General features: G+C 44.7%; 2 protein-coding genes across 2 annotated transcripts; both read right to left on the reverse strand.

Annotated features, from left to right (window-relative positions):
* Window positions 1-10,108: 10,108 nt before the first annotated feature.
* LOC125522910 (disease resistance protein RGA5-like) lies at window positions 10,109-13,300 on the reverse strand. Its single transcript, XM_048687954.1, has one exon. It carries the CDS (start codon window positions 12,258-12,260, stop codon window positions 11,397-11,399), a length of 864 nt encoding a protein of 287 aa, XP_048543911.1. The 5' UTR covers window positions 12,261-13,300; the 3' UTR covers window positions 10,109-11,396.
* Window positions 13,301-14,767: 1,467 nt separating this feature from the next.
* Window positions 14,768-16,161, reverse strand: LOC125518432 (disease resistance protein RGA5-like). Its single transcript, XM_048683272.1, has 2 exons — window positions 15,824-16,161; window positions 14,768-15,623 (listed from the first exon to the last, which is right to left on the reverse strand). Exon 2 carries the CDS (start codon window positions 15,611-15,613, stop codon window positions 14,768-14,770), a length of 846 nt encoding a protein of 281 aa, XP_048539229.1. The 5' UTR covers window positions 15,614-15,623; window positions 15,824-16,161.
* Window positions 16,162-17,480: the final 1,319 nt, after the last annotated feature.

Here is a 17,480-nt window from a genome sequence, read left to right on the forward strand (position 1 = left end):
TGTGTTGGAATGGCCCGTGTTAATTTGCATCTAGACTTGACATTCGAATATAATTTAGTAACTTCACTAAAGAAAAAAAAAGGTCGGCTTCATTTTCCATATTACAAAGAAGATTCAAATTTGCAAAAACCCATAGCAATTTAAAATTTTCGAAGGAATATCCGAATGTCATGATTGTAATATTTGTATTGACCAATAATGCCTTCAATGTTATCGAAAAAGGCTTTTACCCCACTTTATAAATAAAGCACCCACCAAGCACAGAGTATCAAGGTAACAACAAAACACACCACACACCAACACAATGCCACCCAGGTCAGGTCCAACAGTCACACACACAAACACAACAGGCCAAGTTCCGATGTGGGCACAGCACAACAAGCCCAACACAGACGCACGACGAAACATCCCTAGACGGCGGTGGCGGAGGCGTGGACTTGACTCTCTAATCTGGTTCTGGTGGTGGCGGAGGAAGCGGTGGCGCCAACCGGAGAGCCATCGCGCGAAGTCGGGTGATGATGAAGGTGATGGCGTCTCTCTCCCTGGGACGGCTAAGCGGCCGCCAAAGCTGCAAGTAACCAGACCATTTGTACAAAGCGTCAGTAGCACGACGAAGAGGAATACGCTGAATCACAAGTTTATTCCTAACAGTCCACATCGTTCAGGCAAGGACCCCAATGGTCAACCACCTACACTAGTAGAAAAAAGGTCAAATGTTTAGCTCATTAGTCCCGGTTTGTATTTGAGTCGGCACTAATGTGACCAATAGTGCCGGTTCCAACGGCTAGGCGGGCGGCGCTCATTAGTATCGGTTCGTGGCGAACCTTTAGTACCGGTTTGTGCCACGAACCGGTACTAAAGAGGTGGTGGCCTTTAGTACGGGTTGGTGGCTCCAACTGGTACTAAAGACCCCCCTCCTTAGTACCGGTTGGAGCCACCAACCCGTACTAAAGGTGGCCTTTAGTACGGGTTGGTGGCTCCAACCGGTACTAAAGACCCCCCCCTTTAGTACCGGTTGGAGCCACCAACCGGTATGGTGCGCTGCCACCTGCACTGCACAATGTTTAGTCCCACCTCGCTAGTTGAGAGGAGCTCGCACCGATTTATAAGCCCCGCCGCGGCTACCGTGTCGAGCTCCTCTCTAAGCAGGCCTTTGTGGGCCTATTGCAAGTCTTCTGCCCTGTGGGGCCTACTGGGCCGTACGGGCCTACATCCTGGCCCAACTAGAGGTTGGGTTTCTAGTCGTATGCAGGTTGTGCCAGCCCAGTAGGCGGGCTGTTTTTTACTTTATTTAAAAAAAAACAAAAAAACCCGGGACTAATTAAAGGTCCCTCAGACCATGGCGTGCCTCGTGCCACATGGTGGGCCTGTTGAACCGGGACTAAAGGGGGGGAGACCTTTAGTCCCCACCCTTTAGTGCCAGTTCCAGAACTGGTACTAAAGGTCCTTACGAACCGGTACTAAAATTCATTTTTCTACTAGTGCTAATGTGGCGTAACGCGGGTGGGATCGCCTGGAGTTCGGCAAAGAGAGCGGGGAAGTTGTTATGGTCCCAGCTTCCACCCACAATCTCGCGGAAACGGCTCCAAAGGAACCACGCGGACACGCAGGTGAAGAAGATATGGTTCGAATCTTCTTCAGGCCCGCAGAGCGGGCAACGCCCATCCCCAGGGCCATTGTGCTTCAGAACCTTTACGCCTGATGGGAGGCGGCCGTGAATCCACTGTCACAAGAAGATCCTAATTTTCAGGGGGAGGCGGATCTCCCAAATGGAGGAGGGCGCCTCATGGCCAAGCGAGGGGGCAATGGCCAGGTAGAGATATTTGGTGGAGAATTGTCCAGAAGGCTCTAGTCGCCATCTGGCGCGGTCATCGTCCGCCATGAGATCAGGCTCATGGAGCGCAATACAGTCGAGCAACTCCTGCCAGTCTGTGTTCTCAGCCGGGCCAAAAGGTCTCCGAAACGCGAGTTTCCCCAAGTCAATAAGGATGGTCGCCACGAAGATCTGCGGGGCAACCGCGATATAGAACAGGTCCGGAAAGCGGGTGGCAAGGGGCGAGTCACCAGTCCATCTATCGAACCAGAACACAGTGGCGGTGCCGGAACCAATCTAGATCGAGGTCCCGATCTAGAGGACAGGAAGGAGCTGAATGATGGACTACCAGAACTGGGAGCCTCCAGATCGCTGGTAGAAGGCGAGAGGCTGGACGCGGAGGTATTTCTGCTGAATGATGCGAAGCCACAGGCCACCGTCTCCGTTGGCAATCCGCCAGAGCCACCGAGTCAGAAGGGCAATGTTCGTGCGTTTGGAGAACATGATCCCGAGTCCGCCCTGGTCGCGAGGTTTGCAGATCTCAGACCACCTGACCATGTGGTACTTTTGCTTATCGCCCTCGCCGGCCCAGAAGAAACGCCCCTGAACGGTGGCAATCTCATGATGTAGAATCTCGGGAAGGCTGTGGAAGCTCATGATGAATAATAGCAGGCTAGAGAGGGACGAGTTAATGAGCACCGTACAGGCCGCTTTCGAGAGCCAGCGACCCTGCCAGGGCTCGATACGGTGCTGAAGCTTTCCCATCGTAGGGCGCAACTCGGCCACCGTAAGCCTAGAGTCGCTAATGGGTATCCCCAGATATGTCGTGGGGAAGCACCAGAGCTGGCAGTTAAGCCAATCCGCTATGCTTTGGCGCTCGTCTTGGGTTTAGCCCAAGACCATCACCTCACTCTTGTCGATGTTGATCCTAAGGCCGGGCATTTGCTGGAAGCACAGTAGGAGGAACTTGAGGTTTGAAATATCACTCTCCGAACCCTCCACCATGATAATGGTGTCATCTGCATATTGGAGCAGGGAGATCCCGTTCCCCCCAACTAGATGCGGCACTATCCCCTTAATGTGACCCGCCGCCTTGGCCTTATCCAGAATGGTCGCCAGAGCATCGACAACCATGTTAAACAGGAACAGGGAGAAGGGGTCGCCCTGACGCACCCCATAGAATGTGGGAAAGAATGGGCCGATCTCCCCATTAATGTTCACCGCGGTGCGACCCGAGGAAACCATATGCATCACCCTGGTCACCCATCGGTCGTCGAAGCCCTTACAGAGCAGACATTCCTGAAGGAAGGCCTAACTGACCGTATCATAGGCCTTGTGGAAGCCCAGTTTCAGGAAGACTGCCTTGAGGTGTTTGGAGTGCACCTCATGGAGAGCTTCATGGAACGCCAAGACTCCATCAAGGATATATCGGCCCTGGATGAAGGCCGACTGATCAGGGTGGGTGATCCGGTCGGCTATAGGGGCCGCCCTAATGGCGTACCCTTTCGCAAGGATGCGGAAGATGACGTTAATTGGCCCCCTTCGCGAGGATGCGGAACATGACGTTAATTGGCCCTCAATGTTACTACCTCCGTCCTGGTTTATTGGCCCCCTTCGCATTTTGTGCTCAATTTTGACCTTAGATTTAACTAATAAAATGGTACTGCATGTAACCAAAAATAAATCACTGAAAATTATATTCAAATATGAATCCAACAATATATTTTTTATGACATGCATTATTATTTTCTTAGTTAATTAAATTTATGGTCAAAGTTTGGCACATAAAATGCTAAGGGGACCAATAAACAGGTAGTTGTTCTCTTCTCCGACCTGCAATGTTAATGCTTTGTGCACGTGAGAGAACCATCTGCATGTGGGTGGGCCATGTTGATCGCCAGTGCACCAGGATCAACTAGATTAAGCTTGAGCCACATAAAAAATGAGAAGATGGACAATTGCCTCGATCTTGAGGTCATGTCATCTTGTCTTCTTCTTCCTTCTCCTAGAGCTTCATCAGATGCGTGTTCGGTCCTTAGCAGTGCTTGCTCTGATCGGTGAGCTTAGGGTCGAGCTTCAGTGAGTGAGAGTGAGAGAGAGGGAGAACTTAGAGCAGCACCCAATTCTTCCACGGGACATACTTTTTATATATTTGCAATGTGCACTAGGGAGCCACCTGGTAGGATAAATGTATCCATAACGGGAGAAAACATCGGTGATTATGTATGAATCAATACTCCCTTCGTTTCTTCTTAGTATGCATATAAGATTTGGTCAAAGTCAAACTTTGTTGAAAAAAATATCAACATTTACTAAAGCTATATGGTATGAAAATTAATTTTATGATGCATTTAATAATATTGATTTCCTATTGTGAATCTTGATATTTTTTTTCTATAAACTTGATCAAAGTTGACAAAGTTTGATTTTGATCAAATCTTATATGTAGACTAAAAAGAAATGGATGGAGTACCACCCACCGATTTTACATTAAATTGGCCATATATGTCTGAGTGGATTAATTCTAAAACTCATGTGCTTTGATTTGCACCTTTCTTAATTTTCTTGGCATATTTTTCCTTGATGCAATCAATACAATGATCAATATCCGCATCTGAGAAATCTAAAGGACGAAGGATTTGTTCTTTAATGAGATACTCAGTTCTCCTCTTCGAAATATGGCCTAAGCGACAATGCCATAATTTCGAAGAAGTCTCATTATCATTTCGCTTACGTTTGGTACTGACGTCGTGTTTGAGGAAGAACCAACATTATGAAACTATGGCTTTACTGTAGTTGTCTAATAAAAAGAACACTGCAGCGAATATGATTGTTGCTGCACCGATGTGGTCCATTTGGAAATTATGCAATGACATGTTTTTTGGTCACATTAGTGGTGTGGTTTGCAGGTCCTATGGCAGTGCCTGCTTTGTTTGCTAAAACTGTGCAAGGTGATGTAATCCATACTAAAGGAGTCCTTCTACATTAGACCAAATTATTGTGGGCTCAAATTCATGTTCTTTTCACTATGGGCTATTTATTTTCATCATCCAACGGATTAGATATATCCATACTACTGCTATAGAATCTCCCAGAACCTCTACATTTCCCTTGATATTTCTCGAATCCATTCAGATACTAGAACACTACATGAAGTGCGACATACGTGAAGATGCCAACAAGTATAATACCCAAATATAAATGGATGTTCTGACCTTCCTGCAGCTGGAAGCAGTCGGAGGCATCGGTCAAGCAACATCGTGAACTGCAATGGACAGAGCCAAATTGCACTTTTTTCTTCTCTCGGCTACTTGAAAAATGAGAGATGCTATAGTACAGTAGAAGAACACCTTGTGCCGCGTGGCTTTGGTTTGCAGCCTTGCAGGATAATTTCACTGGCGAGAGCCGTGCAGAGGTTAGCTGGCCAGAGACCACCAGGTGGGGCCAGCCAGCCCCAGCGCTTGGTGTTTAGCCATCATGCATGAGCCCATAGAACCGAAGAATCTTGGCTAATGTAGCTTGAAGATTGAAGATTGCTGCATTCATATTTTTTTTGAAACGGAGGCAAAAGATTTGCATCACATATTAAATAGGACCGAAATATTTGGCACATGTGTGCCATATAAGCAAAATTGTCACACACTTTCTCACTTCACTTTAATTACATACATGCACGCATTAGCATGATTTTTTTATCCTTACACAACATTCTTTCTTCCAATTATATGCATGCACTAGAGGATAAACAATATGATGTCATCCTAGATTCTCTTTATTTCAAAAATTCAAAAAATTTATAGCTTAAGCCGCCGGTCCGATGCATAAATTGTCTTCACATAAAAGATTCGTCACGACGAGATCTTCGAAACTAGATCCCATGTTGGTATGTTTCGATGACTTCTTTTTTGAATCAAAAGTTACCATGCCTATGCTACATAAGTTACCACGCCTATTGTATGCAAATTACTGTGTTATTTTCACATAATTTACCATGGTTATGTTTTTCAATATCTTTTTCTTTCCTTGGCCAAAAGTTGCCACAATGTTTGTACATAAGTTATCGGGTATGTTGTTCGTATATTAATGTGTTATTTTCACATAAGTTATCGAGGTTATGTTTTTTAATAGCTTTTTTGTCTTTGGTAAAAGTTACCATGGTGTTTGTCTATTTATCGTCTCAAAAGTTCCCACGCATGAATTACATAAGTTACCACATATGTGGAACGTAAAATTATCATGATACTTTAACATAAGTTACCGGGGGTTTTGTTTTTGAACAACTACCTTTTTTTCTCCTTGATCAAAGTAACCACGGAATTTGTAGGTAACTTATCGGGTATGCGTTTTGTATATTACCAAGCTATTTTCACATAAATTATCGGGGTATGTTTTTCAACAAATACTTTTTTCCTTGGTCAAATTTACCATGATGTTTGTACATAAGTTATCGGGTATGCGGTTCGTTACTACTATGTTGTTTTTACATAAGTTATTGTGGGGTATGTTTTTCAAAAGCTTTTTCCACTTGGTCAAAGTTACCGTGGTGTTTGTATATAAATTATCAAGTATGTTGCTCGTATATTATCATGCTATTTTCACATAAGTTATCAGAAGGGTATGTTTTTCAATTACTTTTTCCCCATAGTTAAAGTTAGCATGGTGTTTGTATGTAAGTTATCGAATATGCAGTTCATATATTACCGTGCTAGTTTTGCATAAGTTACTAGAGGTATATTTTTCAACTACAGTTTCCCCTTCTTGATCAAAGTTACCACGGTGTTTGTATGTAAATTATCGGATATGCAATTCATATATTATCATTCTATTTTCACATAAGTTATCGGGAGGGTAATTTTTTCAATAACTTTTTCCCTCCTTGATCAAAGTTACCGTGGTTTTTGTGCGTAACTTTTCAGGTATGCGGTTGAAATATTACCATGCTATTTACGCTGAATTTATCATGAGCATGTTTTTAAACTTTTTCACCGGTCAAAAGTTACCATGGTGTCTACGTGTAAGTTATCATGTCTGCGGTGTGTATACTACCATCCTATTTACGCAGAATTTACCATGAGCATGTTTTCAACAACTCCGCCCCCTCTCTTCAAAAGTTACCATGGTGTTATCGTAAGTTATCATGCTTGCGTTGAGTATATTACCATGCTATTTTGGCAAAACTTACGAGGTATGTTTTCAAACAATTTTTCTCTTGGGTCAAAGAAGTTACCATGATGTTAGGTGGTGCTTTCATCAACTTTTTTCTCTAGGTAAAAGATATTGTGGTGTTTGTACCTAAGTTGTTAGGTTTGCAACCAATACATTACCATTCTGTTTACGTAGAAAATTACCAGGGTGTGTTTTTAACAAAAAAAATCTCTGGTCAAAGTTTATCATGGTGTTTGCACGTAAGTTACCAACACCGCGGTGCGTATATTACCAGACCTTTTACACAAAAATTACAAGTGTATGTTTCACCAACTCTTCTCATTATGTCAAAAAATTACCATTGTGTTTGTATGTGAGTTATCAGATCTGCAGAGTTGAACTTTCCATGTTATGGACATAGAAGTTACCGGGGTAAAATTCAACAACTTTTTTCCTAGTCAAAGTTACCATGGTGTACGTGTGTGCTCATATGTTATTGGGTTTGCGGTGCATAAATTAACATGTTATTTACACAGCGGTTACCAGTGGAATGTTTCAATAATTTATTCATCGGGTCAAAGTTACCATCATCAGCTAAAACAATGTTTACACATACGTATTTTGTTTTCTGTAATGCCATTGCTCTATTATGTTTTTTTTCAAAAAGGGGGTCAGGCCCCGACATTGCTCTATTATGTACCAGCCGCCTTAACAATATTACCTTTTTCTTTTCTATCATATGTTCATAAGAATTATATGATTCTCATAAGAATATCTTGCTCATAAGGATATCATAAAAACTATCTGATTTTCCATAAGACCAACATAAGTTATATTATGCATATACCTTAAACAATAAATTTCGGAGATGCCATTTTCTAGCCAAGAGATAGGTTAGAACTGAAATATTTCTTTCCTTGCAGATAACAAAGGAAGAAAATATTGATGTAGTTGACTAAACAATGAAAGGTTTTCATTTCCGAGAAAGATAAAACTAGGGGAATTTTGTTGCACTAACTGAAGGACTTAATTTTGAACTCTTTGATGTTGCGGTGTAGACTAAGTGCTTCAGGCACTCTTCTGCTTGATAATCATCCAATTTCATCTGGTCTTGTTGTCAATCAACATCACGTATGCTTCCAAAAATGCATGTAAAGCCGCCTGAAAGTTTCATAGCATTACTCTAAGAGGAATAGTTTCTGGAGACTTTGCCAATGACCAACAGAGTAGGAGTAGTAGATGAACTTACCAACTATTTAGCTCCGCCCTTCCTATCAAAGGACATTTCTAGCACAAGTTTGGCAATATTTGGTCGATCAGAGAACAACAATCGTGCTCCTTGAGTTGCTATTTCATTAAGTGAGCAAGATAAACAAAGGGTACGCCAGATAGTGAAATGAAGTATTATGGTTAATGAGACCACTCCTGAAAGATGCAGGTTTCAGTACAACAGAAAATTACTAGAAAGACATAGAAACGTAACTTACTTGTACCAATTAGACTTAGGGTCTCCAATGCACTCTCGATTTCATCAGTATTTTGACTTTCCTCCATCCTCAATATTTTGTCTATGGCCAGGAGCAGGTTTGTAACACCTAACATGGAGAAACCCTGATTAACATATCAATCTCATAACACCTAATAAATGGCGATGATGACAAGTCCTTGTTGATTGGCACACAACAACCGTACCATGCTTCCATGCCTAGATGATAATGAACCAATGTCATCATCAGAACAGTTGGTTTGGTAAAACAGAATATAGCATGGTTCATGACTAGATTAGCAACAAAGAACGGCTCCAACCTATTGCCAAGTGTAAGTATTACATCACCAGTAGCAAACTCCAAATCAGTTATGCACTTATGCATGCTAGATGGTATCCAAATGCTAAAAGGAATATGGCAGCAGTGCAGAGCACTAACTTTGGCACTAATATGGCAGCAGTATGCCGGAGATGGGTAGGCGACGCTGCGAATCCATGGAGAAAGGGGTGATGTGCAGGTGCTCGGCCAGCCGTATGCCGCGGCGATGAAGTTGCATGTCGGGGGCGTGACCGGCGGCGGTGTACACTACGGCCGTTGATGGTGTGGAGTTGCACGGCCGGAGAGTTGCCTCAGGTTGTGGCGCCAACGTGTCGATGGACGGAGCCGCCAGCGTGGAGTTGAGAGGCACGGCGAGATGGGATACCGGGGTAGCCATTGCCGAGGATGATAAGGACAAGGAGGCTTGACGGTGAAGTCCCAAGGGAACCACAGACTGGATCCCGACGCCCCACAGGCTGGGAGTGGAGCTCACCCTCAGGTCTCACCTGGATTCGGTGAGGGCGTGATCTTGGGGACGGGATGAGGGGAAAGGAAGGCGAGGGAGGCGGGTGGGTCGTCTGCAGAGTTAGGTCGCTCGCAGAGAAAAAATAGAGAAGAGGCGCGATTGGATCGGGATCACGATCGAAGGGCGTTGACGAGATCATGTGGCATTTTTGCAATCTGCCACACGGTTGCCACATACATATTTCGTACTAAATAAGGAGAGAAGAGTTTGTTACAACATACACCCAAAATACGGCATGGCAATTATTCTCGCAATAGAAAAGACCCTAACTTCTTTGTCCCGGTGGTGATCCAAAGGTTTGCCTCGTCTACGATGGTGTTGCGTAAAGTTGGCGAAGGTGTGCTCTTATGCCGAAACACTCTTGCATTTCTCTCATTCTAAATGACCCACGAGACAAGCATGGTGATCGAGGCCTTCACTTTTCGGTTGGTCGTGCCCACGGCGCTCATGCTCGCCCACCATGCCTTGACTGAGTCGAACGAGCTTCACGCAGACGTGTCCATGTCATGTATGAGAAATTTCTAAATAACCAAATTCCACAGCCTCAGCGTGAAGCAGCACCTGAAGAATAAATGGATTCCACATTCTTGCACACCCCCACACAAGGGCCAAGGGCCACAATTTGGCCAACCTCGCTTAGCCAGTCTGTCGGCGGTCCAAATTCGATCTTGCAGCGCGATCCAAGCAAAGAACTTGACCTTCAGTGGGGCCCAAGGCTTCCAAACCATTTGGTCCATGGGGGAGAGGACCAAACCCAAAAATTGTGCCCTATAAGCAGAGGCCACAGAATAATGCCTAGAGTCCGAGTGTTTCCATGTTATGTCATCCTTAGCAAGCTCATCAAGATGCACCTCATGCAGAAGCATCCAAAGGGTGAAGAATTGAGTTACATGTTCGGTGGAAGCAACCGCAGGCGGCCTGATTTTGAGGATCCACGCGTTTTCCTTGATGGCCTCCCGTACCTTCCAAAGTTTCCGCGATGAAGACTCGTAAATGAGAGGAGCAATGTCCTTGGGCTTGTGCCCAAGGAGCCAAGGGGATTCCCAGAAGGGTGTCCTCGCCCCATTCCTGACATTGATTGTGGTGCAAGCGTAGAAGAAGTTGAGATCTTCCTTATCACACGGGTTATCTCTCCCAACCCACAATTCTGTTGGCTCCTTCCATTCGTACCAAGGCCACCGCAGTCTCAAAGCCCGCGCAAACTTATTGGTGTTGAGGACCCCAAGCCCACCATAAGCAAGCGGCCGACTGACAATGTCCCAGTTGACCTTGCATTTTGCCCCGGTTGTCTTATCTGACCCGGACCACAGGAAGGCCCTGTCAAGCTTGTCGATGCTTTGAAGGATGGTAGGCTGTATGACAAGCGGTGTGATGAAGTAGATCACTTGGGAAGCGAGCACCGACTTGACAAGAGTCGCGCGCCCAATGGTGGTAGTGTGTTGGCCCTCATATGTTGTCAATCTGCTTGCCACCTTGTCCACAAGGAATTGCAGGTCAACGAGCTTTAGCTTCCACACAGAGAGTGGTAGGACCAAATATCGTAGCGGGAAGGAGGACCTAATAGCCGGCAACCCTTGGGTGATGCGCCCCAAGTCAAGGTTACCGCACCGAATCGGAACCATCGAGCTCTTATGGAAGTTGGTGCACAGACCGGTGACATCCCCAAAGCCTCTCAGAATAGTCGTAAGCTTGTCCACATCACTTTTGATCGGGGCTACAAATACAGCTGCGTCATCCGCATAAAGGGAGGTACGCATTCATTTGAGTGTCGAGACATGCTTCGTATTTAGAATACTCCCACGAGATCCCACAACAACTTGAAAAGGAAAACAGCCAGATTATATGAGACAAGGGAAGAACAAAATACTCCCTCCATCTGAAATTACTTATCGCAGAAATGTATAAAATGGATGTGTCTAGAACTAAAATATGTCTAGACACATCCATTTTTCCGAGAAGTAACTTCGGACGGAAGTTAGTACCGGGTATTAACAAGGTCTTGTTTGGGAGAAAGAACTAGTCCTACCACCCATGACCCATGCATCATATTCTCGTTCAATGTGTACTTCGAACCTAGGGTGGTTGGGGTGTGTGTTGGCTGCTCTCTCTATGGCAGCCTTTGCGACCTCAACAACCCGATCAGTGCTCTCGGTAGCGCCATGAAGTGTACAATGAAGGGACCCAAGGCAGGGGAGGTTTTCAATACCGAAATAAAAACACCATAAGACAGAGTCTCTGTTTTAGCTGCACTGAAACTAATGAAGAGAAACTCTAGCTTCGGCATGGATCCTTCTACAAACACGAGCTCCATCCTATGCTCATCTGTATAGAAGAAAAGCACCTTTAGACATGCGAATACACTGGTACCACTTACTGTAAGCCTTCCTATAGACTCTGCTTCTCCTTTTACGCACAGAATTAAAAAGGACAAAGTGGGTAAGCCTCCAAGGGCATAGAGATCTTCCTGCTTGTCTGACTTCACAATAAGGATTAACCTCTGGAGGTTGATGAATGATCCTACCCAATCCGGAATGCGCAAAATGGTCTGAGAAATTATAAGTTCTCGGAGACTGCGCGGAGCAGGGCACCACTGTTCCAGTAAGAAGCTGTCATCTAATGAGTAATCATTCTCGATACCATCCTCACTACCAATCTTTAGAGAATCAAGGCTGAGTGTGCTTAGTTCATAGATAGTGGAGGCAATAACTTTCATGCACTCCTTGTTAACTTCTGTTGGATCATCGCCTAATTTCAGTCGCAGCTTCCTCAGATTCTTTAGCTGGCAAAGTTCTTGAAAAAAGTTGGATGATTGCAAGAAGATGTCGATCTGTTTCAACGTCTGCAATGATTGCATCTTGCCAATTCCATCTAGATATTTAACATTACTGCCAGTAAATAGATGCACCAAATTTCCAAGACTTAGAATAGCTGCTGGTAATTCATGCAGATTGGTGTTTCTTAGGTCCAACATCCGTAAGCATTGTAGATGTCCAACATGTTTTGGGAGATCACTAATATTGTATATCTGAGGTTCAGATACCTCAACTGAAACAACCTCCCTATATTTGCAAGATGATCACTTCTCAATTTGTGCATACCTTTAAAGTCCAGAACACACAAATACCTGAACTTCTCTAGGACAGGGATTTCCTCTAAATGTCCGAAACACATTAAGTGATCGGACTTGAGACCATGTAAGACTCGCTGGTAGAGTAGTATTTCCTTTTTTGCCAACTTGAAGAGAGAGCCGACGAACTTTTCTTTGTGCTCCGATAGTTAAAGTGGGAACACCAACGAAAGTAACAAAGTTCTCTTCAATACACTTGGATATGATGAAATAAAGAATTGTATCATGAATATAACAACTCTTCACCTCATCACATGTGCCTGTCCTCATAGGTTGGATTAGACTTCTATTGATCAGCTCGCTGAAACTCATCTCTCCTAGCTCGTCTACCGTATATCCTAGTTCTTCATGAATGAATCCCTCAGCAATCCATCTGTTTATGAGGTCCTGTTTCTCAATAGTATTGTCTTCCGGAAATATACTTAGGTATAGTAGACATGTTTTAAGATGAGGAGGAAGGTCAAAATAACTAAGTGATAATATCTTTACCATTCCTTCAATGCTAGAATTTTTTTCAATCGCACAACCAATTGAATTTCTGATTTGATCCTAATGATCCTTTGTACATGGTTTGTTGGCCAATAAACCAGATATAGCAATAATCGCCAAAGGCAAGCCAGCACATCTTTCCAATATTTGATTAGACACATCTCTGAGATATGAAGGGCATTTTTCTTTGGAGCTGAATAACCTTTTGTGAAATAATTGTCTGGAGTGAACCATATTCAGAGGCCTTATATTATAAATATGGTCATTGAAAGATGAACAACATGACTGAGCTACATTATTTATACGAGTAGTGGTGATTATTCTACTGTCGCAACTGGTCTTGGGGAATGCACACTTTACAATATCCCATGTTTCGACATTCCATATATCATCAACTACAATTAAGTACCTGCACATGATTTTTATGAGCGACATTAGTGAGGCTTTAATATATCCTACAAAATCATACGACAAAAGAAAGAAGATTTTTTTCCTGATTAACAACAAACGATATAAGAAAGTTGATAGTCCCTCCAATCAGTACAGAGGGAGTACTTGTTTAAGCTGACATTACCGTAGATGTTGTTGTTGAACCCAGTTTCGTGATAATTACATTTTGCAAGCTGAGTTGCTTGTTGGACAGCTAGTGTTGGAGTATAATGTCCGTCCGTCTCTCTCAGATCGGTCTTTTGGTTGCATTGGCTAGAGCATGCACTTCTACATGGCATCAGAGTCATCTGCAGCCTGTAGCCGCTGCTGCTGGCTGAGAGCCACTGCCGACGTTTGCCGAGGCCGCGTTGTTCGAAAGGGCTCCCCCGCCACCACAGGCTCCGCCATGCCACCCCAGGCCATACCCAACAACCATAGTTGTCAATGCAGTGGCTATACAAGTTGAAGTGCTAATATTATAGGAGGTAATAATCTTTTTGTTCTCATCATGTTCAGAGGCTAGAGCATGCACTTCTACATGGTATCGGAGCCAAGAGGTCTTGAGTTCAAGACCCGGTTGGCTGCAATTATATTGCAGCCCACTTTCGATCCACGTTTTGGCCTGAGGGAGCCACACGTGAAGGGGAGTGTTGACGTATAATGTGATGCCTAGTCTCTTCCATAAGATCGGTCTTTTGGTTGCATTGGCTAGAGCATGCACTTCTACATGGTATCAGAGCCAAGAGGTTTTGAGTTCAAAACCCGGCTGGCGCAATTAAATTGCAGCCCACTTTCGGTCTACGTTTAGGCCTGAGAGAGCCACACGTGAGGGGGAGTGTTGACGTATAATGTGCTGCCTAGTCTCTTCCATAAGATCGGTCTTTTGGTTGCATTGACTAGAGCATGCACTTCTACATGATATTAAAGCCAAGAGGTCTTGAGTTGAAGACCCAGCTGGCGCAATTAAATTGCAGCCCATTTTTGGTCCATGTTTAGGCCTGAAGGAGCCACACGTGAGGGGGAGTGTTGACGTATAATGTGTTGCCTAGTCTCTTTCATCAGATCGGTCTGATGGATGAACTGGTTAGGTGCATAAGGTTACAACAAATAGGTTCAGGGTTCAAAACCCCCGCTTTCGCTGCCCACGTCATATAGCTTCAAAGGAGCATAGACGTGAGGGGGAGTGTTGGAGTATAATGTCCTGCCTTTTCTTTCAGATCAGTCTTTTGGTTGCATTGGCTAGAGCATGCACTTCTATAGTTGGTACTAACATATTACAAAATGAACTGTTGTTTTTGTACATGTTTTTTTGGCCAGGAGTTATCTTCCATTATCTAAAAATATGGTGGTCATGCAAGCATGCAGAAGGTCAAATAAAAGGTGTACTTACATATTAAGACGAATCATCATATGGTTGGGACAATATATAATTATTAGAAGATGACGAGTAAAATTGAGTTGAGGTAGCACCTTTTGTCTTTGAGGAAGTTGGAGATCTTGATAATGAGTTGTTGTTCATCCGCAGCTTCACTAGCATAGTCTTTCTTACTTACTTCACTAAGAATAGTTCTAAGAATTTTCATCATATCTGGATTTCTTAACACCGATATGAAAGCCTGACATTCAAATTCCCCTTTCAACTCTTCATATACTTGGTGTGCAAGAGTCGTCTTACCCAGTCCACCAAAACCAACAATAGAGACCACCTTTGGATGTTGTTGCGTTAATTTACCCCCAACTTCTTCACTAAGCAATGTGATAACATCATGCTTCGGCCCATCAATACCGACAAGGTTTGACATGTCCGTAAATATAGCAAGAGCTCTAGGGTCGACAGTAGTGTTGCTTGTCTTGGAGACACCCTCACCAATCTTGTACCTTGCATGCCTCTCGCCCACCATAACCACTTGCTTCTTCAAATCTTGGATTGCTTTGGCAATACTACTCCGACTCCTGGTCTTCTCTAACAAATTATTGATCTTCTCAATAAAGCCATATGGCTTAGTGTCATCGCGTAGCATGAATTCGTCGAGGCTGTCTTCGATGTCGTAGGACAGATCCCGCACCTCATTCATCCATGCCATGTCTTGCGCATCAGGATTCTCGACCTCAGACATTTTCAGCAGAAAAGCATGGATGGCCATGAGTTCATCGGCGAGGAACTTTATCTGGCTGTGCACTCCCTTGAAACGCTTGTACTCGTCGCCCAGCACAACGACCAGCTTCCCCAGGACGGGTTTCAAGGCACCCGTGGCGGCACTGACAAGAAACCCCTCCATTCCTCATGATCTTAGATCCGTCAATCAAATTCACGTGCACAAAAGATAGATTATTTATGAGGAAAATAACGGGGAAATATGATGTACGTAGATTTGATGGACAAAATATGCAAAAGGAGAAAGAAAAAAAGCGCTTGATCCTGAATTACAGATACGTCGAACAGAATAACCAGATCTAACGGGAGGGTGATGCATCTTGTATACTTGTACCTGAGCTGGAGGAGGCTGATGTGATATCGCCAGGGACTGATCCGCTAAGATTGCAGCTGCAGTCGCGGCGGCGGCCTTGGAGCTCGCCACGCACCACGGAGTAGCTTCTCCTCTCCTTCCTCAGCGCTTGCGTCGTGGACGGGCGAGCGCCCAGATTTCTGCACGGCACCCAGCTTTGTCACTTTGTGATTGCTTGTGCACTGGTAGTTTCTCCGCACTCAGCGTGATCCTTTGTGCTTGCTTGGAGTTGGCGAGTCACCATGCTTTGTTTTTTTCGGCAAAAGAAATATATTAATATCACGGAGATATCAATTACACCCGGCCTCTACAACAATACAATTAGTAAAGACATTGCAGATGTAATAATAATAGACATTGCAGCCAAAAAACAATAATAATAATAATAATAATAATAATAATAATAATAATAATAATAAGAAGAAGAAGAAGAAGAAGAAAGATGCCGCAACAGTGTGTTAGCATAAGCCATGCCATGTGCGGTGTGCGGTGGCGACCGGCGTCGGGTGCGCCAGATGCGTGTTCGTGTATGCGTGGGAGAGGCAGCCCGAGTCGTGTGTGTTGTGACAGTTCGTGCATGGATGTAGCTGGATTAGTGGTCGCAGGTGGTGACCGAGCCACACGGGTCATTCGTGCATCTAGTCTAGGTAGTTATATATGGATGCATGCATGGGCTGTTAGCGTGTTAGCCGGCCAGTGGTGGTTGGATTACTACGTGTGTGCGTGAGTTAGTGGCCGGTGTGATGGCCGGGTTGTGTGTGTGCGTCCGGTATAAAAAGCCCTCTCATGTATTGATCGAAGTGTGCCGGTATTAGCTGAGTGTAGCCATGTAGCCACTGTAAAGAAGTAAAGGATTGGGGTGTTCGTGCGTCCATGGCGGCGTTCGTGCGCCGGCCGGAAAATCTTGTGTCCACTGTTCTTTTTTTTTTCACCTCCGTTCGAGTGAGAAGAGAGGTAGCTAGAGGGCTGCGGTTCCAACACAGTGATCAATTCCTCGTAGCTGCAGCACGAACCACCACCTAGACAACATCCGAAGTCCTAATTCTCCAAAAACGACGCCTCCAGAAAGGAAACAGTGCAGAAGCATCGTCATTGCCCGGTCCTAGATCTTAGGTTTTCACCTTAAAGAAGATCCGTGCTCTCAAAACAATGCTTTCAACAAGCTCACTCCCAGACACAATCAATTAAGGCCATACCTTGGGCTTTCACCCTGAAAGCCAAGACTCTGTACTCTGCCTGTGATGCCGTCCCCACTTGCCGATGCCGCTGCCACGAGTCATGAATCACCAAGCAAAGTCCTTATCGCCGCGAGGACTCGATCCGCTATTACAAGACCTAAGACCTCAGCCACCATGACGTTCTCTGTCACTGTCTTCACCACGGAAACTAAAATACCGACGTGTCCCATACTGTCAACAAACAACGAATCTTCGCGTCGCACCCTCCTGAAGCCACTCGGGTTGAAATAGGGGTGCACACGACCGAATCCCATCTAATACAGAAATCTACAGGCGTCAAGCACCCAATGAGGATCTCCGGCGGAGCATTCCGGAACTCGTCAATGGGCAAATCCATGAGGGCCGGCAACCAGCAGAGCACCATCTTAGAGCAAAAAGAACCAAAGGACCACGCCACCCGC

The sequence above is a fragment of the Triticum urartu genome, chromosome 7 (genome assembly GCF_003073215.2).
Source record: "Triticum urartu cultivar G1812 chromosome 7, Tu2.1, whole genome shotgun sequence".
In the NCBI taxonomy this organism is placed as follows: Eukaryota; Viridiplantae; Streptophyta; class Magnoliopsida; order Poales; family Poaceae; genus Triticum; species Triticum urartu.

What these genes read in the sequence shown, in the direction of transcription:
- LOC125522910 (XM_048687954.1), bottom strand. Translation starts at nt 12,260, where the DNA reads ATGTTGGACCTAAGAAACACCAATCTGCATGAATTACCAGCAGCTATT.
- LOC125518432 (XM_048683272.1), bottom strand. Translation starts at nt 15,613, where the DNA reads ATGGAGGGGTTTCTTGTCAGTGCCGCCACGGGTGCCTTGAAACCCGTC.